This window comes from Podarcis gaigeae, assembly GCF_964106915.1.
Source record: "Podarcis gaigeae genome assembly, chromosome: 2".
Lineage (NCBI taxonomy): Eukaryota > Metazoa > Chordata > Lepidosauria > Squamata > Lacertidae > Podarcis > Podarcis gaigeae.
This window is the reverse complement of record NC_139679.1, coordinates 117,418,894-117,444,478: the sequence shown is the minus strand read 5'-3', so window position 1 is coordinate 117,444,478 and position 25,585 is coordinate 117,418,894. Positions and strand designations below refer to the sequence as shown.

The following is a 25,585-nucleotide window of genomic DNA, read 5'->3' as shown; positions in this document are numbered from 1 at the left end:
GTGTCATCTGATATGTTCACCCACAACTTAACAACAACCTCAAACACATCCCTGATGCCGGGAGACTTTGGGATTATTGAGTTACGCCTATCTACTCTTCTTGGGATTACTGATTTACACCTCTCTCTTGCCCTTCCAGTCTCTCAGGCCGCTTCTGCAAGAAATCCTCTGCCAGGGCCACCACCTGGGCACAGGTCTCAGGCCTGCCTTCCCTGACCCAGCTCCCCATCTCCTGGGGAAGGACCATAAAGAACTGCTCCAGGATCAGAAGCTTCACGATTTGCTGGAACTGGCAGAAATGACTGGCAGAATCCGAGACCAGGGAAGAGAGACGGTGGAAGAAGATTGGAAGAAATTTAAGGACTATCTTAAGAAACATTGCAAAATTAATGAATGTTAGAATGACGTTGGTTTAGAAATAAAGTGGTTTACAGCTGTAATGGTTAAGTAAAAAGAAAAGAAAGGCTAAAAATTAAATGAAAAATAAGGGAGAGGATTTGCTGAATTAATAATTAGAAATTGGAATACAGAAAGGGGAGGTATGAGGAAGTCGGGGAAGTAAGTTACAAGAAAATAAGGGACTGAAATTATACTTGTTTTTGTTTTTTGCTTGTATTGTATTGTTTTGTTTTTATATAATCTTTGAAACTTTAATAAATATCTTTTTTTAAAAAAAAGAGAGAAGTGGCTCTCACCATAATCCAGGTCTGTCGCTGGCCACTTGGTGCTCATCCAGAAATAGGGGGTCTGTGGAGCGCAGAGAGAGAGGCCGGATTAACTATGAACCGAAAGGGCATAAACGAAAGAGGGCACCACAGACATCTCCCACTGCCGGATTTACCATGGACTTTGCAGTTAGAAAAAGTATGGGATTCTCTCACCCCCCCCCAAAAAAAATGTAAATAAAGTATATAAAAATAAATACTTTTTTCCATCTGAAAAAAACCCAAAAAACCCCCAGAAGCTTCACGATTTGCTCCTTGGTCCGCCTTTCCGGCTTCAGCCATCGGTGGCAAAGATCCCAGAGCCGCCTGCAAACCCCTCGGGGGCCCTTGGCCTCCTGGTAGCGGAGCTGCCGGAAGCATCACTGCTATGTCTCTCTACTGGAAGGTTCCTCTCCGGGGGTTTCTTCCTTGACCTTCTCATCATCAACTTATGCTTGGTGGACGTCTTCCGGTGGCTTCCTTTCAGCCTCTCCTCGAAGGGACTGACCAGTCTCTGCCACATCTTCCCTCAGGGCCGGAAACAACTTTGTATCTCGCAACAGCGCGGGATCTAAACGTGGCGAGGCGGCCAACTCAAAGCGAGGGCACTCCACTGCCTTTAGGAATTCCTGCCACTGCGCTTCCCACCTCTGTGTCTTCAGCATTGTCTACAGGCACTGACTGGCAGCTCCTCTCCAGGGTGAGAGTTGGGGAGCATTCCCAGCCCCACTTGTGAATGCGCTAAGGACTGACCCATGGGTGCTTTAGTTGAGATCCCTGTGTTGCAGGGGGTTGGACTAGATGACCGTCGGATCTCCTTCCAACCCTTCACTTCAATAATTCTATGAACTCCTCGCTGACTCTGACACAGTAATCTGCAGTTCTGCTCAGATGCCCCACAATGGAGGCTGGCCCATTACGGCAACCCAGCACCAACCTCAGCCTGCCCTCAGCCAGCCCCTGGCCAGCGATCTCCTTCCTTTAAAGCAGGGGTAGGCAACCTAAGGACCATGGGCTGGATGCGGCCCATTTGCCTTCTCAATCTGGCCCGTGGAAGGTCTGGGAATCAGTGTGCTTTTACATGAGTAGAATGTGTGCTTTTATTTAAAATGCATCTCTGGGTTATTTGTGGGGCATAGGAATTCGTTCTCCCCCCCCAAAAAAATATAGTCCGGCCCCCTACATGGTCTGAGGGATGGTGGACCGGCCCAAGGCTGAAAAAGGTTGCTGACCCCTGCTTTAAAGCCATTCCAGGGGATGCTCTGCCAGTCAACCTCCTCCTCTTCCCCAGCGTTGCGTTTGCAAAACCGGGCAGGGAAGAAGATGGGTGGCTCAACTAGAATTGATCGGCTCTGCTGATCATCGGCTCTCTGGCGCCACCTACTGCCGGGCTCCCTGCCCTCCGTCCTATCATTCCCGATGGACATCAGCCGCTGCTGCTCATCACCATTTCTCTCCTTTTTGCTTCCAAGGGTGGCCCTTTAAAAGGGTTAAAACCACAGAGCACCGATTCCCAGAGAAGCCAAGAAATTTGAAAAGGGGGGGGGGACTGTAAATACTGCAAAGTCCCTTCCTCCTCCAGCTCCTAGCTAAGCTTGTGCTGTGGAGCTATTGTTGTGTTTTCCTTGCTGCAGACCTGAGGTGGGGGTGAGTTTGAAAGGCTGGAATAGGACCTTTCAGTTGCAACAAATAAATTCCAAGGATAAAATTTGCACTGGCCCATTCGTAGGATTATGCCACCTTTTAAAATAATAATAATAATAATAATTAAATTGATCTGCTCTTTGCAATCCAAGCGTTACAAAATGAATTAGGATCTCTCAAGGCTCTCACTGCAACCTCCTGGGAATTTACCTAGTTGCTTTAAAATGCGCAAATATTTTCCTGTGCTTTTAAGCCACACCATAACTGCTGCGGGGAAATGTGGGATTAAAAACTCCTCCGTTTGATTGCTATTGTTTCCACACACCCCTTTTGTTTTATATATATATATATCGCCAGGATTCTCTGTTCTTTAGGACTCATTCTTTTTCTTTTTTTCTTTTCTAAGTCTCTATATTTCTGATCTTGTAAATTGAAAATGCAATAAAAAAATTTATTTTAAAAAAAGGACTCATTCCACAATATATACCATTTTATGCCGTTTCCATTGAACTGGCTGTGTTTTCATGCTTTGAGGCCGGCCACCTGATATGTTGACTTAGAATTAATTTTATTAATAGCAGCAAATGACACATGCCCTTTGGGGATGAGAATCCTAGACTGCAAGAATCCTATACACACCTGGGAGCAAGCCCTGTTGGAAATGACGGGGTTTGCTCCTGAGAAAACCTGGATAGGATTGTGATATTCGTGCGCTCTGTTGGGATTTAAGTTTTATGTTTCCGGACGGGTGTGAAATCTGTGCCAAAGGTGGGCAGGTGACGTGGGAGAGGGCTCCTGCACCTTTAAAAGGGAAATGAAGGCAAACATTTTTGGGGTGCTAAATTGGATCTGGAACACACATATGTTTCTTGATGCCTTTTGAAGAGAGCCACTACCTGTCTCTGTAGACCACTCTGGTCTCATTCCCCACAAGGAGTCCTGTTTAAACAGCTGCCCATGAGGACTAGAATCTTGTTTTCTCTTGAAGGGGACCCTAGCTCAGTGGCAGAGTATTGGCTATGCATACAGAAGATGTCAGGTATAGCGCTTCTGAAGTACGGAAACATTGATAGTTTATTGATTCAAATAGAAGCCATTTATATAAAGTATAGAAACCATTTCTCGTCTATTGATTCAAGCAGAAGTTTCTGGTATGTTCTCTGCACGTGGCACAAGCTGGAGGTTTCTAGCTGGTTTGCAAATTTCCATTCTGCTAAGAAGCACGCAGGTGCTATTTTGGCTGTGAACCTTAACACGTTTCTCAAGGCCAAGATGTTTTCAACTGCCTATTATTAATTTACAGGCTGGGAATGGCTGGTTTCTCGCTTCCGTTCGTTCCGTCTATCTCTTCTCTTCAGTTTGTTTCTCTCATTGAGTGCATTGTACATAAGTTTAAGGTTTCCATTTTTACTGTTAAACTGCAACTGGATTTTAAAGAGTTTTTCTGCTATCCAGGGATCTGGATCTGGTTATGTGAATTTGCCGTAGTAAATTTTGCTAATGAAGTTGGCTGCATCTGAGTCGTTTTTTGAAACCACGCGCTGTTTTGGAATCTGCTCTGCTTTTTTAGGTTAAGGTAAAGGTAAAGGGACCCCTGACCATTTCGTGACCGACTCTGGGGTTGCGGTGCTCATCTCGCTTTATTGGCCAAGTTTACCTTCCCACCGAAGCAGTACCTATTTATCTACTTGCACTTTGATGTGCTTTCGAACTGCTAGGTGGGCAGGAGCAGGGACCGAGCAATAGGAGCTCACCCTGTCGCAGGGATTCGAACTGCCGACCTTCGGCAAGCCCTAGGCTCTGTGGTTTAACCCACAGCGCCACCTGTGTCCGTGCTCTGCTTTTTTTACTCTGCTACAATTTCATGGCCTGGGATCAGGAAAGGCCATGAACCGTGACAGAAAATCCCTGGCTCAATCAATCTCTGGTGGCAATTCTAGGTTCCCATTTTGAAACCCTGGAGAGCAGCTGCAAGTCAGTGTAGTCAGCACTGATCTAGGTAGACCTGTAGTACTGATTCTGTTCGTCCCTATGTTCTATCTCACTATGTGATATACCATAGTTCTTTTAGATCTTATTTTTCTGTTTGTGTCTCCTGTATCCTTGTACTGTTTGATATACTCTAGTGCTTTGCTTGTGACATTATTATTATTATTATTATTATTATTATTATTATTATTATTATTATTTCCAGGAGGACCAGTTGCTTAGAGTGTGCTGCTGATAATGCCAAGGCTGCAGGTTCAGTCCCTGTATGGGACAGCTGCATGTTCCTGCTTTGCAGGGGGTTAGACTAGATGATCCAAGAGGTCCCTTCTATCTCTATGATTCTGTGGTGATTCTATGATTTATTAGTTGCTTCTTACCAAGTTCTCCAAGTGGCATGTTTAAAAACAGCAACACATACCATGATAAATTCATGAGGAATCATAGAAAATTAATAATGATGATAATGATAATAATAAACAATACCCCACCCCTCCAGCTGGGTTTCCCCAGCCACTCTGGGCGGCTCCCAACAGATTAAAAACACGACAAAACATCAAACATAAAAAACTTCTAAAAGTCAGGTAGTTGTTTATTTCCTTGACATCTGATCAGAGGGCGTTCCACAGGGCAGGTGCCACTACCGAGAAGGCCCTCTGCTTGATTGTAGAGCTGGAGATCCATTTAAGATCCATTCTTCCTTGGTTGGAACTCCCCCTTCCTTCCATTTCTGCACATATAGGATTCTGGCTGCTGTTGCTGCGTACATAAATAGTTGAATCATCCTCTTTGGGACATCTGTCCCTAGAGAAAGGATAGCATTCTCATCCAGGCGTCTGCAACACCCACGAAAACAAATCCCATTATTCTGTTCTGCTACTGTTTCCCAACCTCTTTCCCTTTTGTCTCTTATAACAGAGGGCATGCCCACAGGTGTAGTTTGTGGATGAAATTCATTCTGCTATACAAGTCTTAAAGGGGCAGGAGCTCCAGTCACCTGTCTGAACAATGCTACCTCCAATTGTAGTGGTGTTTCATACAATTAAATGCACCTCCATCTAAATAATGTTTAAAAGATGCACATGGCTAGCACTCTTCCTGTTAACATGATAGCTTTCTTTGTTCAGGTAATTTGTTTTAAATAAAATAAAATATAAAATAATATAAAGTATAAAATGAAATAATTTATGCCCTAAAAGACTGTCTGAAAATTTTGATATTATGATATTTAACAAATGTATTTAAGTCTGGCCCAGGGTGCTAATGGTATGGTTCAGAAACAGAGCATGATAATATCTAGCTTTTCTCGAAAAGTAATGAAACTCCTGATTTCTTCCTCGTTCTGTGCCTGAAATATGAAATATTTGGGAATTTTGCAAACATAAAAGAATTTTTTTAAAAAATGAGGGGGAGATGTACAGTAAATGTTTGCTGTATTGACTTTCCATATGGTATTCTGCATGAGCCCGGAAATTCCTATCGGTGGCAGAATTTAGTATTTCAGCTTTCATTTCTGAGGGTGGGGGTGCGGGGACACACCAAATTTCTGTCCCTTATGACCCTGAAGAAATAGACTTGAAAGTGAGGCAAGGTCTGGGAGAATGAGAAACTGGGATGTCTAGAATCAAAATAAAATTACCCCCAAAGGTTCTGAGTTTTATGTGCTCTCCGTCATTCTTGTGTATGTTTTTATTTTTTAAGAACCAACCTCTATTGTTGAACCAACCTCTATTGTTACTGGCTCAGAAATAAATGAACCCCTCAATTATATTTTTCAGAGACCCTTGTGGATTCTGCTGCTGGGGCTAGCCTGGGACAAGAAGCCAAGTAAACTTAGAAAGAAGAAACTCCCCGCAAAGCTTCTTGTTCGTGTGTGAGAGAGAGGCGAATTGGAGTAAAGCCTTGGCCCTAGAAAAATGGCTGCCGAGCAAGGGATTCTGGGAGATCTGGTTCCCCGGTTCCAAGCCGGGCTACAGCCAGGGGAGGAAATGTTGCAGTGTGGACTCCTGAGCCCCAAACCGGAGGAAGAATTGGAGGGGAAAAGTGAAACGTCTCCCAGGATCCCAACCGAACTTCCCCAGAGAATGACGTCCCCGCACATCAAAGAGGAAGCCGACGAAGGTTTGGCACAGCAGTGGGAGCCTCAGTGGCAGCACTTCCCAAGGGAGCCGCGGCCCTTTCACACAATCTGGGGTGGCGCGCCCTCCCCCTGGGGCCATGCCGAAGCTTCGCCCTCTTCTTTCCAGGGGTCAGGTCAACCTGGCGACCGACTCGGAGGAGAGCGGGTGGTCCAGCCGTGGCCTGGCCCTGGCAGAGACGTTCAAGTGCTGGCTGGCGGGCCGCTAGCCGACGGTGAGGCAGCCTGCGGGAAAGTCAAGGAGAAGGCGTCCCTGGATGAAGAGGCCGCCGACACGGAGAAGTGCCGCCGGCGGTTCCGGCACTTTGGCTACCGGGAGGCCGAGGGCCCCCGCGAGGTCTGCAACCGCCTCTGGTTCCTGTGCTACCAGTGGCTGAAGCCCGAGAGGCGCACCAAGGAGCAGATCCTGGAGCTCCTGATCCTGGAGCAGTTCCTGGCCGTCCTGCCGCCGGAAGTGCAGAGCTGGGTGAAGGATCGCGACCCAGAGACCTGTGCCCAGGCGGTGGCCCTGGCAGAGGACTTCATGCTGAGGCAGGAAGAGGAGCCCCTGGAGGCAGGCGGCGAAGTCCCCCAGCCTCTTGGAGCAGGAGAGAAGGGTTTGGGGGCGCTGTTGCCTTTGCAACATATGGAGAAAGTGGTATGGATCAGCTTTCCCCTCTGCTCTGCCTCTCCATCCCCCCCAATGTCCCCTCTTCTTCTCATTTTCCCTGCCCGGACTTCCCTTCTGCTCCAAACCGAAATTGTGTGTTACCTAGACTAGGATTTTTCAAATCTTCTAATCCCAGGCCTCAGTTGATGGGCCTGGAGATTTCTGGGATAGATCTCAGAAATAAATGGTGGCGGACGGAGGCAGAGTTGGGTATAATCAGCAGGGAAGGAATCAGATCATTTTCTCCTGCTAACCCCTCTTTGCCAGTTGCTAAATGCCTTGCCAAAGGATCTTCCTTTGCCGTGTACGCACATTCACAGCACATCCACCTGCCCCCTCCACAAAGAATCATGGGAACTGCAGTTAGTGCTGGGAATTATTTGCCACTCACAGAGCTTCAAGCAACAGTTCCCAGGATCCTTTGAGGAGGAAGTGTGCTCTAAACCTACACAGCCCTTGCGGCAAGGAGTTCCGTAGCTCTGGGAAGTGTTGTGACTCCACTGCTAGTACAGTGGTACCTCTGGACGCGAACGGGATCCATTCTGGAGCCCTGTTCGTATCCTGAAGCGAACGCAACCCGCATCTGCGCGTGCGTGGGTTGCGATTTGCCGCATCTGCGCATGCGCGTGATATCATTTTGAACGTCTGCGCATGCATGAGCGACGAAATCTGGAAGCAATACCTCTTGTGGGCGCATGTGCCACAGTTTTAACCAATCCAGCCATGTGGATATTGAGAGAGTGCGGATTCCTGAGGCCAAGCTATCCTAGTCCACAAACAGCTGAAACTAGCAAACTAAGGGGAGGGGTTGTATTTGCCAACTAAAGAGGAGTGGCAGGTTAAAGTGTTTGAGTACATAGAATTAGTGATTATGACAAAAAAGGTCAGGGACCGATCGACCCAAAAGTTTAAAAAAGAATGGAACATCTACAGACTATATCTAAAAGAACATTGTCCCCACATCAAATCTTTAATATGCTTTGATTAACTCTTGTAATAACTCAAGTTAAAAGGAATATAAACAACATGTAATATTGTTTAAGCTTATTGAAAAACAGATGCAGTTAACAAGGAGCTAAAAGAACCACGCAGAGGAGGGCGGAAGTCATCAGGCGGAGAAGAAATTTACTTTTATCGTTTTCTTTTCAAGATATTTTGTCCTGTTTGGTATTGGTGGTGGGCTACTTCATATAGTTTTGTGTTTTGGTGTTGCAAGCGGATTGGATGTATTGTTTATAAACCAATAAAGAATGAAGTGAGGGGGGTGGATTCCTGAGGCCAAGCTATCCTAGTCCATGAACAGCTGAAACTAGCAAACCAAGAAGGGATTGTATATGCCAACCCCAGTTACCTATGTCACTGGCCTATTTCAGACCAGCTGAAGGTAGACCCCATGGTTAATGCATTGCTGTTATCCATTTGTGATTATGGCAATACAGTGGTGCCTCGCAAGACGAAAAGAATCCGTTCCGCGAGTCTCTTCGTCTTGCGGTTTTTTCGTCTTGCGAAGCAAGCCGCTTAGCGGATTAGCACTATTAGCGGGCTTAGCGGATCAGCTGATTAGCGGCTTGGGAAAAGGGGGGGGGAGGGAAAAAGCCCCGCAGGAACTCGCAAGACATTTTCGTCTTGCGAAGCAAGCCCATAGGAAATTCGTTTTGCGAAGCACCTCCAAAACGGAAAACCCTTTCATCTAGCGGGTTTTCTGTCTTGCGAGGCATTCGTCTTGCGGGGCACCACTGTACCTTATCTTCCTCAGGCGTTCGGTTCCAAGAGCTATGTGTGTACATGAAAATACAGAAAATATTTCTATACACAGCTGGTGTAATGAGGGAAACAGAGAGCACCCACAACGCTCTCAAAGCCACTGCGCTCCTAACAGGACAGGTGTTGCCCAGAAAGCAAGACTGAGAGCTGAAAAGGTCTTTTTTGCACCAGGTCTACTTGGGGTTACTGGTGCGAAAAGACCTCTTAAACTCTCAGCCTTGCTTGCCAGGCAAGGCCCTCTCAGCATACCAGCTCTGGGAGTGCTGGAGATGCTCTTGCAAGATCTCGCAGGACAACTTGACTTCCCGCGAGATCTTGCGAGAGCATCCCTGGCAATCCCAGAGCCAATGTGCCAAGCAGGCCTTACCTGAGAACCAAGCTTAAAATCTCTCTTCGCACCCAGTCCCCTTGAGTTGCACAGTTTCAGCCGTATACTGTTTGGTTTCGCACAAGTCATTTGAGCGTAAAATGAGGCGCTGCCATATTCTGCCCTGGCTATGCCCTTTGTGTTGTTCCAGGTGTCTGGGCTTCTGGCGGAGGTCTGCCTGTATTCTTCCAAAGCAAGAGGCACCTTCAAAACGGACGAGCAAGAGAGCGGCAGAGATGCTTCTTTGCAGGGTAAGCGTTTGTGGCACCTCAGTGGCTCTCGCTGCTGCCACCTTTCCCAGAATGCCTTGCTCTGAAGGAAGACCCACACGCCTTGACCCTTTCTCAGAGCCAGGCCAGGAGGCAGGGGGTGAGAACGCTGGCTGCTGCTGTTCCTGCGGCTGCTATGGCGGCAAAAAGGAATAATATGAAAGCGATGTGAGGAAGAAGAGAGAGAGGGCAGCAGCTCCCACTGCCCACCTGAGCCAGCACAAACTCTTATTGCCACGACGGTGTTGGCCTGAAACAGGGTGTGTGGTCTGCCCCTGTTGCTCTATCTGGCTAAAACACAACTTTTCCTTTTCTTCTATTTTTTTAAGACGTAATTTTTTATTGATTTCCAAATTTACTTCTATTTCAGTGTACAATTTTTCTAAAATTTTGACTTCCCACCTTTACGCTCATGATGGTTTTATTCCTGTCTTATACCTGCTGCTTTGTTTGACATACTTTAATCTAATACAATTATCATGTCTTCCACTTATCATTGTTTTCTTTTTAAATTTTCTTTCTTTCTTTCTTTTATTTATTTATACCCCGCCCTTCCCGGTTCAGAAAACCGGGCTCAGGGCGGCTAACAACAAATTTAAAACACTTGATTGTAATACAACATAGAAGCAGCATACAATACAGTATAAAAGCATGAATAACAATAAAATTCAAAGTTCAAAAATCAATTTGGGGGAAATCCATCCAATAAACATTAGATAGTCACCAGGGCTAGCTGGCTGAATTAGTCCTACTTGGGGCAGCGAGGAGGCCAGGGGAGAATTAGCTGTGGGGTCTCAGAGCGGGTAATCTCCATAAAAGGGGAGGGGGAGGGAAGAGAAGGGAAATAAAGATCAGGATGAATTCAAATTAAAGGCCAGGCAGAATAACTCTGTTTTACAGGCCCGGCGGAAGGAGGCTAAATCCTGCAGGGCCCTGGTCTCGTGGGGCAGAGCATTCCACCAGGTCGGAGCCATCACTGAGAAGGCCCTGGCCCTGGTGGAGGATAGTCTGACTTCCTTAGGGCCCGGGACCTCTAAACTATGGTTATTCATGGACCTTAAGGTCCTCTGCGGGGCATACCAGGAGAGGCGGTCCCATAAATATATTTTTATTAAGTTTTACATAAGAAATTTAAATTCTAACAAATCATTCACCTCTTCATTAGGATTCCCTGAATCTTTTGACTTCCCTCTGCCCTTCCATGGTTCCCCCCAACTGCTTATCTTATTTTCTCTAATTTGTTTTAAAAAAGCAGTAATAATTTTTTCCATGGTTTTTCGTACATTACAAGCATTGCTCAAACCCTGCCAAAGTTTTTAGTTGTTTACAGTGTTCTCTTAAGTACATTATCATTTTTTCCCATTCCTTCTTAAAATTCTTCTCTTCCTGGTTTCTGATTTTCCCAGTCAATTTTGCCATTTTGGCATAGTCCATCATCTTCATCAGCCATTCCTCATATTCCACTTATCACTGTTTTCAATCTGCTGCTCATAATTCGAACCCTGCCCATGTTTTCATTTGAAGAAGAAGAAGAAGAGTTTGGATTTGATATCCTGCCTTTCACTCCCTTTTTTAAGGAGTCTCAAAGCGGCTAACATTCTCCTTTCCCTTCCTCCCCCACAACAAACACTCTGTTAGGTGAGTTTGGCTGAGAGACTTCAGAGAAGTGTGACTGGCCCAAGGTCACCCAGCAGCTGCAGGTGGAGGAGCGGAGATGCGAACCCGGTTCCCCAGATTACGAGACTACCACTCTTAACCACTACACCACACTGGCTCTCTCACATTTGACTCTGTTTTATTTTCTTTTTATTGATGCAGATCTTCCAGCAGATAATCTGCCAGAGAGGGAGGCCTCGGCCGTTTTGCCCCAGGAAATCCCGAGGCAAGAGGATCCGTTGCGAGACTGCGGGAGGGACTTTGGTGCCGGTTTGGACGTGGCTGAGCACGAAGACTCGCCCCCTGGCCTGAAGGCTCACAAATGCTCCGAATGCGGGAAACGGTTCCATCAGATTTCCCACCTTAACAGGCACCTGAGAATCCACACCGGCGAGAAACCGTACAAGTGCCTGGACTGCGGGAAAAGTTTCACGCAGGGCTCCTGCCTGCTGGGTCACCAGAGGATCCACACGGGCGAGAAAGCCTACTCGTGCTCCTACTGCGACAAAAGCTTCATTTGGAGCTCAGGGCTCCACCAGCACGAGAAGATCCATCTGGGCGAGAAACCTTACAAGTGCTTGGAGTGCGGGAAGAGCTTCCACCGGAGCTCCGCTCTCACCGACCACGTGAGGTCCCACACCGGGGAGAAGCCGTACACCTGCTCCGACTGCGGGAAAGGCTTCAGCCAGCACTCCAACCTCATTGTGCACCGGCGGGTCCACACTGGGGAGAAGCCATACACCTGCTCTGTTTGCGGGAAAAGCTTCACCCGCACGGCGTTGCTCATGGCGCACCTCAGGATCCACACAGGAGAAAAACCCTACAAATGCTTGATATGCGAGAGGAGCTTCAGGGAGAGGCCAGCTCTTACGAAACATAAGAAGGTCCACATGAGAGAGAATTTGTAGCGCGTCTGGACTTCTGGAGAAACCTCTGCGTTGGCTCTCCTTTCTGGGCATAAAGTAGCTTTTTGCATCCCTCAGCCGTTTCACACATGGCCACACCATCAAGTTAAAAGTGGTCTTACACCGCTTGAACAGCTGCGGCTTCCCTCAAAGAATCCTGGGAACTGTAGTTTGTTAAGGGTGCTTGGAATTGAAGCTCGGTGCCGGGAGTTGTTAGCTGTGTCCTGACCACTCTCAGCACCCCATAACAAGCCGCAGTTCCCAGGATTCCTTGGAGGAAGCAGTGTAAGAGAGTTTTAAATGGGTGGTGTGGATGTGACCTTAGAAACGGCTGATAGGTCAGAGCTGCTGTGATGTCATGGAATGGTTTCTGATCAGTCGGGGAAACTGTCACTAATTGTACTTTGATAAGTGCAAAGGGAAGGGAAGAGTAAGGCCAACATAACTAGGTGGGGAAAACCAAGAAACCCTTGGATGCTGGAAAATAAGTTTTTGAGAATTGTTTGTTGTTGTTTCGGGGGTGGGGGTGGGGCTTGAGGGGCGAAGAGCCAAAATGTGAGTGAGGCCAAACATGTGATGTCTGAACACTGAATTTCACATAATAGCTTTCAGCTCGCCAGCTGCATCTGAAGCTGCAGGTGCCATGTACAAAATAAAGTGGTACCCAGCAAACTCGCACGCTGAAGAGAACAACCTTCTGATGTTGGAAATCCCAGTGCAGAAGAGGCTGGCCTGCTCCTGAGTCCTTCTTGCCTGTTTTTCCATTTACAGGGTTTTTCTCCCCTACTGATTTTTTCCAGTGTTACAATTCTATCCAAACTCAGGGACTCTGAAGAGCTGCTCAGAAACACCTGTCACACAAAATAAAGTTGGGAGTGGTTGGTAGTTGTTGTTTTTGAGTGAGTAGAGGAAAGCAGTTCATTGTGGAAATGTTTGTAATGGGTTCAGGCATATTGCTGATCGCCGCCTTCTTTTAAGGATGCTGTGCTGAATATTGAACCATGAAGGTTTGGTGGGGTAGAGGAACATACCTCTAGGTCAGTGATGGCCAAACTTGGCCCTCCAGATGTTTTGGGACTACAATTCCCATCGTTCCTGACCACTGGTCCTGTTAGCGAGGGATGATGGAAGTTGTAGTCCCAAAACAGCTGGAGGGCCAAGTTTGGCCATCACTGCTCTAGGTGGATACAGTGGTGCCTCGCAAGACGGAAAACCCGCTAGACGAAAGGGTTTTCCGTTTTGGAGGCACTTCGCAAAACGAATTTCCCTATGGGGTTGCTTCGCAAGACAAAAAAATCTTGCGTCCCCCCCACGGGTTTTTTTCGCTTTTTTCGCCCTTTTCCTAAGCCGCTAAACAGCTGATCCGCTGATAAGCCGCTTAACAGCTGATCGCTAGAAGCCGCTAGACCGCTGTAGCGCTAATCCGCTAAGCAGTCAATGGGCTTGCTTTGCAAGACGAAAAAACCGCTAGATGAAGAGAATCGCGGAATGGATTCTTTTCGTCTAGCGAGGCACCACTGTAGCTTGCAGTCAAAGTTTTTTTAATCAATACATCTATCACATGCACCTGATCCAGGATTGGTGTCCAGGATTGGCATTATTGGACACAAAGCCCACATCCTTGCAATAAGTCCCACTGCCAGCCCTCAGCTCCCTCCCTGCTGAGAACCTCCTGGTCATCTTCACGTCATCTTCAAACATGCCGTGCACATTCAAAATTTAGGAGATGGCTGCGGGTTTTAGTGCAGAAATAAGGAGCGGAGGGCCGATAGAGAGAGGCATGATTATACATAAAATGTGTGCATGGTTTGGAGAGAATGTCAGGAAACAGTATACCAGGCCAGGAGATACCCCCGGCTGTTGTTTGTTCAGTAAAGGAGCAGAGTAGCGGAACATGGGATTCAAAAAAAACACAGCAGGCCAGAAAAACCATTAGTACAAGTTTACTGGTTTTTTACCGTTCAGTACCAGATCCCTGGCATGACAATCTTGGCTTGTGTAGAGCAAAATCCAGTTTCTGCATAAAAATACACCACACAAATGCAAAAATGTAAAAAGAACAGAGGAGTAGAGTGAAAGAATGAGAGAGAAAATGCTCCCGGCGGACAATTGATACAGCTTATCCCAGGAGTGAACGGCCTTGGACAGAAATAACACAAGTCAGTGCACAAAACAACATCTGTGCTGTCTCCGCCTTCTAAAAGACCGGAGAACTTTTAAACATTAGAACGTACCAGAAGGCTTCTGTTAGTTTCTATACAGAGAGAACTTATTTTTTCCCTTCTCGTAATACTAGAGCCCAGCGGGTTCATCCATTGAAGCCGAATGTCGGAAGAGTCCGAAGAGATTAATAATAATAATAATAATAATAATAATAGTAATAATAGTTTATTACTTATACCCCACAGATTTGGCCGGGCCTCCCCACCTACTCTGGGTGGCTTCTAACAGGATATTGTTGTTGTTTAGTCGTTGAGTCGTGTCCCCATGGACCAGAGCTCGCCAGGCCCTCCTGTCTTTCACTGCCTCCCGCAGTTTGGTCAGACTCATGCTGGTAGCTTCAAGAACACTGTCCAACCATCTCGTCCTCTGTCGTCCCCTTCTCCTTGTGCCCTCCATCTTTCCCAGCATCAGGGTCTTTTCCAGGGAGTTTGGAGTATTGGAGCCTCAGCTTCAGGATCTGTCCTTCCAGTGAGCACTCAGGGCTGATTTCCTTCAGAATGGAGAGGTGTGATCTTCTTGCAGTCCATGGGACACTCAAGAGTCTCCTCCAGCACCATAATTCAAAAGCATCAATTCTTCGGCGATCAGCCTTCTTTATGGTCCAGCTCTCACTTCCATACACCACTACTGGGAAAACCAGAGCTTTAACTAAACGGACCTTTGTTGGCAAGGTGATGTCTCTGCTTTCTAAGATGCTGTCTAGGTTTGTCATTGCTTTTCTCCCAAGAAACAGGCGTCTTTTGATTTTGTGACTGCTGTCACCATCTGCAGTGATCATGGAGCCCAAGAAAGTAAAATCTCTCACTGCCTCTATTTCTTCCCCAGGATATTAAAAACATAAAAGATCAAACATTAAAAACGTCCCTAAACAGGGCTGCCTTCAGAGGAAGGAAATAGCTTATTCACACATTTGCTCCCACAATATTGCATTGCAGGGGGCTGGGCTGAATGACCCTCCGGGTCCCTTGGGACTGTACGATTCTGATTCTATGATTGTAAGATGGCCGACAAACATGGATGGCTTTAAAAGAAGATTCGACAAATTCATGGAGGAATGGAGTCTGTGCCTATCAATGCCTGTGTTCTCCCTCCACTGTCAGAGTCCATACAGTACAACAACAAAAACAACAAATGTTTGTTCGGCTTTACACCCATCATGAAACACAACACAACAAAACAAATCAAATAAAACAGCGGAGTCGTACAAACCACAGTTCACAACTCACAAGGACGGATATTAGCCATTCATAAAAAGTTTAAGATTAAGATTAAGATTAAAAAATTTTGTCACTACACTAAAATCAATATCTGATGTCATTATAGAAAATTCTTATAACTATCAATAATCAGCTAACATTCCGTTCCGTCTCTTGTACGAGAGGACGGCTGTTAGGAATTTAGCAACCTGTAGGGTAATATAAGGATCCACATCTTGGAAGAACCCAGGCAAGCTGTAGGTCTACTGGTTTGTCAGCCATAGGCTGGATTATGGGGTTTAGTATACTAGCACGGGCTGAACTGTACAAAGGGCAGATAAACATAACATGATGTAGAGATTCAGATGTTTTCATTTCACAAGCACACATTGAAGGGACTTGGCCCTTTGTGAATCTATGTCTCAGCACGTTCGTTGGAAAGACATTGAACCTAGCTCTAATGAAGGCATATCGGTGAGACGCGGCCATAAGTGATGTTAAGTAGGACGGAGTGCGGTAGATAGGGGTTATGCCGAAATTTAACGGCAAGCAGGCTCCACCACCAGCTACGAAATTTTGGTATAGCTCCGCATCATCCAGCCTTTGATTTATACACCTTTTTGCCACATTTAGATCCATACAGTATATACTCCCAAATTCCTGGGAATCGCATGTGGGGAGTCCTGCTGCGCTCACATCCTGCTTTCCAGTTGGCAACTGTGAAAACAGGATGCTGGTCTCTCCAACCTTAAACTTAATCCAGCAGGGTTTATACTGACATGGAAGTAAACCTTGCAGAGCAGATTAAGGCTTTTGCCCTCTCTTGCCACCTCTCATCCTGTCCACGATGGGGGGGGGGGAAGAAGGATCAGAATCCACCTCTCTCTAACCCATTCATCCTGTCTTCAGCCATAGCAGATGTGCATGGATGCCATGTTGGCACCTGCCTGTCTCAAGAGACAATGGAGTGTGCCTCTGGGGGTGACGTTAAAACTGCTGCGATAGTGACCTCCATGGGGTAGTGTGTCTGGAGCTCCTGAGCTGCCCAGACAACAAGGTCTCCCATCTCAGCCTCACTGATGTGGTCCAAAGGAAAGCAAGACATTTGGCACCAGCTTGGCTGCAGGAGTTGCCAGAAAGACATGTTTCCGAGCACAATTCAAAGTGTTGGTGCTGACCTTTAAAGCCCTAAACGGCCTCGGTCCAGTATACCTGAAGGAGCGTCTCCACCTCCATTGTTCAGCCCGGACACTAAGGTCCAGCGCCGAGGGCCTTCTGGCAGTTCCCTCGCTGCAAGAAGTCAAGTTACAGGGAACCAGGCAGAGGGCCTTCTCAGTAGTGGCACCTGCCCTGTGGAACGCCCTCCCACCAGATGTCAAAGAGAAAAATAACTACCAAACTTTTAGAAGACATCTGAAGGCAGCCCTGTTTAGGGAAGCTTTTAATGTTTAATAGAGCCAGTGTGGTGTAGTGGTTAAGAGCGGTAGTCTCGTAATCCTGGGGAACCGGGTTCGCGTCTCCGCTCCTCCACATGCAGCTGCTGGGTGACCTTGGGCCAGTCACACTTCTCTGAAGTCTCTCAGCCCCACTCACCTCACAGAGTGTTTGTTGTGGGGGAGGAAGGGAAAGGAGAATGTTAGCCGCTTTGAGACTCCTTAAAGGGAGTGAAAGGCGGGATATCAAATCCAAACTCTTCTTCTTCTTCTATTGTATTTTAGTGTTCTGTTGGAAGCTGCCCAGAGTGGCTGGGGAAACCCAGCCAGATGGGTGAGGTATAAATAATAAATTATTATTATTATTACAAGGTGCCATCTAACCGTCTTAGGGACGCTGCTCGGGATTTGTGTAGGGTTTACTCCTGAGCCCTTTCTTCTCCCCAAGATAACCTGCATGGCAGTAAAAGTTAACATTTCCAGGGGGTGAGAGATCTGAAGGATGTCTTTGGTGGAAGTGGAATGAGCATCATTTGAACCTTTCTGGAGAGATTTGAAGAGTTTTATTAGTTAATATATATAGTTTCCAGCAATGCCCCTCCCACCCCAGTAACACAGCTTCAGAAGGGGTAGATTCTGCTGCTGCTGCTGTTGTGAACATCTGAATACGGTGGTACCTCGGGTTACATACGCTTCAGGTTACATACGCTTCAGGTTACAGACTCCACTAACCCAGAAATAGTACCTCGGGTTGAGAACTTTGCTTCAGGATGAGAACAGAAATCATGCAGCGGCAGCAGGAGGCCCCATTAGCTAAAGTGGTGCTTCAGGTTAAGAACAGACCTCCAGAACGAATTAAGTACTTAACCCGAGGTACCACTGTAATAGGATTGTATCCCCATCTCTTTCTTTTTCCTCTGGGCTGCTACCTGTGTGCTGTTTCATGGCAGGGCTGCAATCACTACCAAATAGTCTTGGGCCTCTCCTTTCCTCAACGTTTCTCCTTTCCTAAACATTTCCTGAAAAGCCTTCAGCATTGACTGAATCTTCCAGCCTTGCTCTGCTACCAGAATGAAATCTGAAGGTTGCAGTCCCATACTCACTTGCCTTGGAGTAAAACTGCTGGACTGCTTTCTGAGTAAATAGGTACAGAAAGGGTAGAGGAGCCTTTTTTGTCAAGGAAAAGTAGCAATGACTACCATCGTAGATCTCCTGCTCTGCAGGGTAAGACCTGAACCAATGTATTCAAATTACAGGAAAGATACAGTGGTACCTCGCAAGACGAATGCCTCGTAAGACGAAAAACCCGCAAGACGAAAGAGTTTTTCGTTTTTTGAGGTGCTTTGCAAGACGAATTTCCCTATGGGTTTGCTTCGCAAGACAAAAACGTCTTGCAAGTTTGTTTCCTTTTTCTTAAAACCGTTAATACCCAGGGTGCATTGCTTGAAGACGTGCAGTTGTGACTGGTGTAGCCTTTTTTGAGGTTTTCCAAAACTTCTTTTGCAGCCATTTGGTAAGTTAAACTTTTTTGGGGGGGTTTGGATTGGGGTGTTTTCTAGGAGGTTTGGTGCTTTTGAATTTTTTGGATGTGAAGCACTGATTATTATTTTTTTGGGTTTGCGAAGGTAGGAGCTGGGCTGCCATGGGGCCCAAGAAGACTGCTGCTGCAGAGGCCGGCGAGAGGAAGAAGGAGAAGAACTAAGGGACATTTGCCAGAAGTGGAAAGATGTGCAGGCTTTTGCATAGCGGCACCACCCTGACAAGGACCTGACATGTGACCTTGTGAACACTTTTGATACGAGGGTCATGTCGCCTTTCAGGGAGGTGCTGAAAAGGCGGATGAAGCAGCAGACCATGGACAAGTTCTTCAGCAAGAAGCAAAGAGTGGAAGAGGAACCTTCTTCGAGTTGTCTCCCAGAGTCTTAGAAAATGTATAAAATTCCTTCCAGTAGCACCTTAAAGACCAACTAAGTTAGTTCTTGGTATGAGCTTTCGTGTGCATGCACACTTCTTCAGATACTTCTTCAGGTATCTGAAGAAGTGTGCATGCACACGAAAGCTCATACCAAGAACTGACTTAGTTGGACTTTAAGGTGCTACTGGAAGGAATTTTTTTTGTTTTGACTATGGCAGACCAACATGGCTACCTATCTGTAATTAGAAAATGTATGTACAGTTCTGTACACTTTGGTGATTTTCAAACTTTTTTTGACCATAGGTAAAGGTAAAGGTACCCCTGCCCGTACGGGCCAGTCTTGACAGACTCTGGGGTTGTGCGCCCATCTCACTCAAGAGGCCAGGGGCCAGCGCTGTCCGGAGACACTTCCGGGTCACGTGGCCAGCGTGACAAAGCTGCATCTGGCGAGCCAGAGCCGCACACGGAAACGCCGTTTACCTTCCCGCTGGTAAGCGGTCCCTATTTATCTACTTGCACCCGGAGGTCCTTTCGAACTGCTAGGTTGGCAGGCGCTGGGACCGAGCAGCGGAAGCGCACCCCGCCGCAGGGATTCGAACCGCCAACCTTTCGATCGGCAAGTCCTAGGTGCTGAGGCTTTAACCCACAGCGCCACCTGCGTCCCTTTTTTTTTTTTTACCATAGGAACACATTAATTGGTTTTCAATGCATTCCTATGGGAATCCGTGCTTCGCAAGACGAAAAATTCACAAGACGAAAATACTCGCAGAACGAATTAATTTCGTCTTGCGAGGTACCACTGTATTCTGACAAAACATCAGGAAGAATTTTCTGACGGTTAGAGCTGTTTTGACAGTGCAACAGTGTCCTTCGGGAAGTGATGGACTTTCCTTCCTGGGAGGTTTATAAGCAGAGGTTGGATGGCCATCTGTCATAATAATAAAGATTTTTTTAAAGTGTTGATTGTCATCTGTCTTGGATGCTTTAGTTGAAATTCCTGCATTGCAGGGAATTGGACTAGATGACCCTCGGGTTCCCGGCCAACTTACAATTAATTGATTCTAACTTTAGGTAAGGGACGCGGGTGGCGCTGTGGGTTAAACCACAGAGAATAGGACTTGCCGATCAGAAGGTCAGCGGTTTGAATCCCCGCGACGGGGTGAGCTCCCCTTGCTTGGTCCCTGCTCCTGCCAACCTAGCAGTTCGAAAGCACGGGAAGGCAAACGGCGTTTCTGTGCGCTGCTCTGGTTCGCAAGAAACGGCTTATTCATGCTGGCCACAGGTGCCGCTCGGGGCGCCTTGGAAGATGGCCGACAATACCATCTCTCCGGCTCACACGAGGTAATTTAGGGGCTGATTATGGGAGTATATCAGCCTCCCGTTTTCTTCCCAAGGGATGGGAAGATGCTGCCTCGCCCGCGGTTGCCCATAAATCACCCCAAGTTCAAAAGAAGTAGGGGGTGGGGGCACCGGACGGAAAGCCCTCAAGTGAGTTCTGGATCTCCCGGAAGCTTCTTCAGTCAAAGCGGGAGGCGAGCCACTGTTTTGCTATCATGTTTGGATTGTATATCTGAATGGACAAAAACTCCCCTGGAAAGACTGGTTATGGTGCAACTGGTCTGGGAAAATTAAGGAGCAGACGCTTATACTGTATTTCATTGGAACTGACGAAAATGGCACCAGCCGCTTGAACAGGACTTTTGGATCAGCGTGAGAAGAATTACAGGAGAGCATTACAAAAGTTCACACAGAAAAATAAATAATGCTTGCTTCAACTCGCCTGTGGAAACAACTTGGATGTTATTAAGAAGAAAAACGATAACAACAAGGAGATGGGAAGATGGGACTTGTGAATATCAAAGCAGCAGAAATATGAGATGATTAGACCCTTACTGAACTCGAAGCATGGGTACCCCCCAACAAAAATTCGGCTAAATATTTGGAGTTTAAATTCTATAGCTTAAATTCTCTTGATGCTTGTTTTTTTGAGAAGGGCCTCTTACGGTCACAAAGCAATGATTTTCAGTGCAGCTCCATAACACTGATTGCGCCCTCACACTGCCCCTTTTCGTGTGGGGATCCAGAAAAGGAGCAGAGAAAAGGTTAAGCAGAATCCCACCCACCCGCTGCGCCACCCTTAGGTGTGCTCAGCCTTCACCTGCTTCATGACTCCACCTTGCATGAGAAGGCAGGATGGAGCTGCAGAAAACAGGAAGTGGTCCTTCAACCGGCCAGGACATCTCACTATCACAGACAGATCCAGTCTCCTGCTGTGGAGTCAAGAGTGGCCCTGGGATGGCAGAGAGAGGAGGGGAAGGGGCCAGGGACAGAAGGAATGGCAGGGCTTCAGATGCTCCCTTGGACCCCTCCCCTGACACCAAGGGGAGCTCCTCTTCTGGGGCTGAAAGCATTGGGGTGGTTTGATTTTATCAGTATTGCAAGGAAGCATAGAAGGAAAGGTAAAGAACACCTATACGGTTTATTAAAGTATCTGTGATTTTCCCCCTGTGTGAGTTCGTTGATGTCTTCTAAATGCTCCATAGTGACTGTAGCTCTTTCCACATTCAATACATTGAAATGGTTTCTCCCCTGTGTGAGTTCGTTGGTGTCTTCTAAGTGATCCACTATCACTGAAGCTCTTTCCACATTCAATACATTTAAATGGTTTTTCCCCTGTGTGAGTTTGTTGGTGTATTCTAAGTGTTCCACTTTGACTGAAGCTCTTTCCACAATCCACACATTTTAATGGTTTCTCCCCTGTATGAGTTCGTTGGTGTATTCTAAGTGATCCACTTGTATTGAAGCTCTTTCCACATTCAATACATTGAAATGGTTTCTCCCCTGTGTGAGTTCGTTGGTGTCTTCTAAGTGATCCACTATCACTGAAGCTCTTTCCACATTCAATACATTTAAATGGTTTTTCCCCTGTGTGAGTTCGTTGGTGTATTCTAAGTGCTCCACTTATGCTAAAACTCTTTCCACATTCAATACATCTAAATGGTTTCTCCCCTGTGTGAGTTCGTTGGTGTAGTCTAAGTGCTCCATTTTCACGGCAGCTCTTTCCACATTCAATACATTGAAACGGTTTCTCCCCTGTGTGAGTTTGTTGGTGTCTTCTAAGTGATCCACTATCACTGAAGCTCTTTCCACATTCAATACATTTAAATGGTTTTTCCCCTGTGTGAGTTTGTTGGTGTATTCTAAGTTTCCCACTTGTACTGAAGCTCTTTCCACATTCAATACATTTAAATGGTTTTTCCCCTGTGTGAGTTTGTTGGTGTATTCTAAGTTTCCCACTTGTACTGAAGCTCTTTCCACATTCAACACATATAAATGGTTTCTCCCCTGTATGAGTTTGTTGGTGTATTCTAAGTGTATCATTTCGAGTGAAGCTCTTTCCACATTCAATACATCTAAATGGTTTCTCCCCCATGTGAGTTTGTTGGTGTATTCTAAGTGCTCTGCTTATGCTAAAACTCTTTCCACATTCAATGCATCTAAATGGTTTCTCCCCTGTATGAATTCGTTGGTGTACTCTAAGTGTTTGACTTTCATTGAAGCTCTTTTCACATTCAATGCATTTAAATGGTTTCTCCCCTGTGTGAGTTCGTTGGTGTATTCTAAGTTTCCCAGTTGTACTGAAGCTCTTTCCACATTCAATACATTCAAATGGTTTCTCCCCTGTGTGAGTTCGTTGGTGTATTCTATGTTTCCCACTTGTACTGAAGCTCTTTCCACATTCAACACATTTAAATGGTTTCTCCCCTGTGTGAGTTCGTTGGTGTCTTCTAAGTGTTTGACTTTCATTGAAGCTCTTTTCACATTCAATGCATTTAAATGGTTTCTCCCCTGTGTGAGTTCGTTGGTGTACTCTAAGTGATCCACTTGTACTGAAGCTCTTTCCACATTCAATACATTGAAATGGTTTCTCCCCTGTGTGAGTTCGTTGGTGTCTTCTAAGTGATCCACTTGTACTGAAGCTCTTTCCACATTCAACACATATAAATGGTTTCTCCCCTGTGTGAGTTCGTTGGTGTATTCTAAGTTTTCCACTTTCACTGAAGCTCTTTCCACATGCCGTACATTCAAATAGTTTCTCTCCTTTGTGACTTTTTTGTTGTATCCTCAATTTCTTTGTTTCCCCCCATAAATTCACATGTGGCTTCATAGAATTCTGACTTTCATCTTCCTCACCTGTTTGGGAGTCTGGGAGGAAAGAGAATCCTGTTAGACTTTCAAGAAAGACAAAAAGGGAACTGAACACATGTCAATCCCAATCTGTACCTTCTCTCATTGTTTAACACCTTCATTCTCCAATATCCTCTCGAGGTTCCAAATTTTACGAAAGCTGATGAGATAGTGGCCAGAGCAACACATGATCACTCCATTCACACTTAATAAAGCACCATCGTTTTATAATACAGATCTATGGTGGAACTGGCTTATTAGACACATCTCTATTTCTCTTTCTGAAGTGAAGAAATGATCTCAGGCTCAAGTAACAGTATTTCCCTTGTGAAATAAATAAAACTTAAGTGCTACATGTAACTGTAAAAATATTGCAATATATTGGAACCTAAGAAGAGCCTGCTGGATCAGGCAAAGGCCCACCTAGTCCAGCATCCTCTTCTCACAGAGGCCAACCAGATGCCTGTGGGAAACCAGCAAGCAGGATTGGAGCACAAAAGTCTTCTCTGCCTTCCTGTGCTTTCCAGAAACTAGTATTAAGAAGCGTTATTGCCTAGGACCGTGAGGGCAGAGCAGAGACGTCAGTCTTATCCTTTTTTTCAAGCTATCCATGTTGCTGGCCGTCACTCTCTCCTGTAGGATAGATTCCATAGATGAACTACGCTTCTGTTTATTCATCTTTTGCAGCCCTTAAAGGCAGATAAATATATTATGGCCTAAGCTTTTGTGGGCTGCAGTCTGACAAAGTGGACTCTTGACCAGGAAAGCTGGTGCCACTATAAACTTCTGAGTCTCTTTGTTGGCTTCGTGTACTTATTTTGAAATTTGCACCAAGGTTGTACCACAGTATCTCCATGGAAGCTTAGGGACGGACAAAATTACAGGGTGTTATTCCGTGAATCTCAAGCCTCTCGTGCCTCCGCTGACAGAGCCTGAGAACGCAAGAGATGTGATTCGGTTGGAATGTGAAGCAGGGGAGGAGCAGCCAAGCTGCAGCAGGAGCAAAGAACAAAGAGCAGGAAGAGGGGGTGCCGGCGGGGGGGGGGCACAGACTGTTATCTCCAGTTTGAGCTCTGACACAGAGCCCCCGAAATAGCCTGTCCAAAAAATCGTAGGCTCGAGAGAATCTGCGAGAAGAGGGGAAAAGAAAGTGAAAGTGGGGGCTTCTTTGCTGGAGGACTCGGCAACTGCAAGCTGGGATGAACAGGCTGAAGACTGAGCTCCACAGTGATTTATGAGTTTGAGCAATAAACCTGAGATAATTACTACTGGAGTTGTCTCACGTCTGTGCGGGAGAACCAAGCCATTACACAGGGGCGCTATAAATTATTATCCCACTCCCTCCCTCTCACAAACAACCCCAGTCTCTAAAATTTACACAACTTGCTTATAATACCAGACACTCTTGGACTTTATATGCACAATCCTAAGTGTAGAGCCTCCAGCCACAGGAATTGTGAATCATGATAACGGGTCCTTTGTCCCTTAAGCCCACCAAACTGGGGAGGTGCATGCATCTATTGTGTTTTGATGCTGGTGGAATGTATCATTCTGACCCTGTCTATAAAAAATAAGAGTAATAGAAACAATTTAAATACATTAATTATAAATAATTATGGGAAGCATTTCCATTCCCCTTCACCCATTGTTCAGGATTGGTGTGCAACATCATTATCATCAATTATTCCTGCCGTGGAAATAACACCTAACATTTCAAAGCCTGGAGGAAGAAAATCTGCCCCCACTACTTTAGAAAAAGGATTCAAGAAACAAAGAGCTGCTTTGGAGAAGGCCTCACCCCTTCCTTCTTCCTGTCAGGAACTTCCTTCCATTTGTCTCCTCTCCATCTTTTCCTCTTTCTCCCTCCACCATCTATCCCTGTCCCCATCTCCTCTCCCCTGGAACTCACCAGATTTCTCCAAGGGTCCTGGGAGGGAATGCTCAGAGGTTGTGGGGAGGGATGCGGGAGACAGCCTGACCAGGTCACCCATCCATCTTCCTCCTTCCATCCTGGCCAGGGTTGCAGGTTCAGTCTCAGCTAGGTTTGCAGGTTCAGCTTCCTGAGGAGCGCAGAAGCCAGAGCAAGTTGCAGCTTCCTGGGAGGGAGGGAAGAAGATGTCAAGGGAGTCTGAGAGCCCCTGCAGGGATTCTCCTGCCCAAGACATTCCGCTGCCCCTGAGGAAGCCCCAACTGGGCACCCAAGAGCCTCCACCCATTTTCAAACACTTTTGGCAATTCCTTTCACCTGCCTGTCCCGCCTTCCTTCCTAAGGCTGGCATGGTGTGCATATTAGTGGCCTGAGAGTAGACCCCATAGAACTTAAGAGTTAATCTGCAAAGGACTGCTCTGAATACATGGGTGGCCCTTGCATGGAGAAGAAGGAATAATAATAATAATAATAATAATAATAATAATAATAATAATAATAATTTATTATTTGTACCCCGCCCATCTGGTTGGGTTTCCCCAGCCACTCTGGGTGGCTTCCAACAAAGATAAAAGATACACTGAAATGTCACATATTAAAAACTTCCCTGAACAGGGCTGCC

At 46.3% G+C, this 25,585-nt stretch overlaps 2 protein-coding genes and 1 long non-coding RNA gene across 10 annotated transcripts in view; 1 reads left to right on the top strand and 2 right to left on the bottom strand.

The window, feature by feature from the left end:
• The window catches only part of LOC310838313, a 437,762-nt gene that overhangs the window by 274,679 nt on the left and 137,498 nt on the right, over nucleotides 1–25,585 (bottom strand). The window lies entirely within an intron of this gene.
• Nucleotides 1,774–12,961, top strand: LOC310837556 (uncharacterized protein). 5 transcript variants are annotated; one of them, XM_083724333.1, is made up of 5 exons: nucleotides 1,774–2,306; nucleotides 5,149–5,461; nucleotides 6,113–7,108; nucleotides 9,403–9,502; nucleotides 11,339–12,961. In XM_083724333.1, exons 3-5 carry the CDS (start codon nucleotides 6,251–6,253, stop codon nucleotides 12,082–12,084), a joined length of 1,704 nt encoding a protein of 567 aa, XP_083580459.1. In that variant the 5' UTR covers nucleotides 1,774–2,306; nucleotides 5,149–5,461; nucleotides 6,113–6,250; the 3' UTR covers nucleotides 12,085–12,961. The 5 variants fall into 5 exon arrangements, with proteins under 5 accessions (XP_083580459.1, XP_083580458.1, XP_083580457.1 ...); XM_083724332.1 differs by lacking the exon at nucleotides 5,149–5,461 and having other exon boundaries at nucleotides 1,774–2,345; XM_083724331.1 differs by lacking the exon at nucleotides 5,149–5,461 and having other exon boundaries at nucleotides 1,774–2,351.
• LOC310837352 (uncharacterized protein) overlaps nucleotides 21,302–25,585 on the bottom strand; it is a 93,973-nt gene continuing 89,689 nt past the window's right edge. For 2 of the 4 annotated variants that reach the window (XM_083723801.1, XM_083723802.1), the window contains exons 2-3: nucleotides 24,946–25,132; nucleotides 21,302–23,054 (exon numbers count right to left, since the gene is read on the bottom strand). In XM_083723801.1, coding sequence (XP_083579927.1) covers nucleotides 21,331–23,054; nucleotides 24,946–25,132 — 1,911 coding nt within the window. In that variant the 3' untranslated portion in view covers nucleotides 21,302–21,330. Of the gene's footprint in view, nucleotides 23,073–23,424; nucleotides 23,670–24,945; nucleotides 25,214–25,585 lie in introns of those variants that run through there. The other 2 variants (XM_083723804.1, XM_083723803.1) reach the window with 2 other exon arrangements.

Coding starts and splice junctions, on each gene's coding strand:
- LOC310837556 (XM_083724333.1), top strand. CDS start 6,251: ATGGCTGCCGAGCAAGGGATTCTGGGAGATCTGGTTCCCCGGTTCCAA. Junction 7,109..9,402: donor TGCAACATATGGAGAAAGTG/GTATGGATCAGC, acceptor GTGTTGTTCCAG/GTGTCTGGGCTTCTGGCGGA. Junction 9,503..11,338: donor CAGAGATGCTTCTTTGCAGG/GTAAGCGTTTGT, acceptor TTATTGATGCAG/ATCTTCCAGCAGATAATCTG.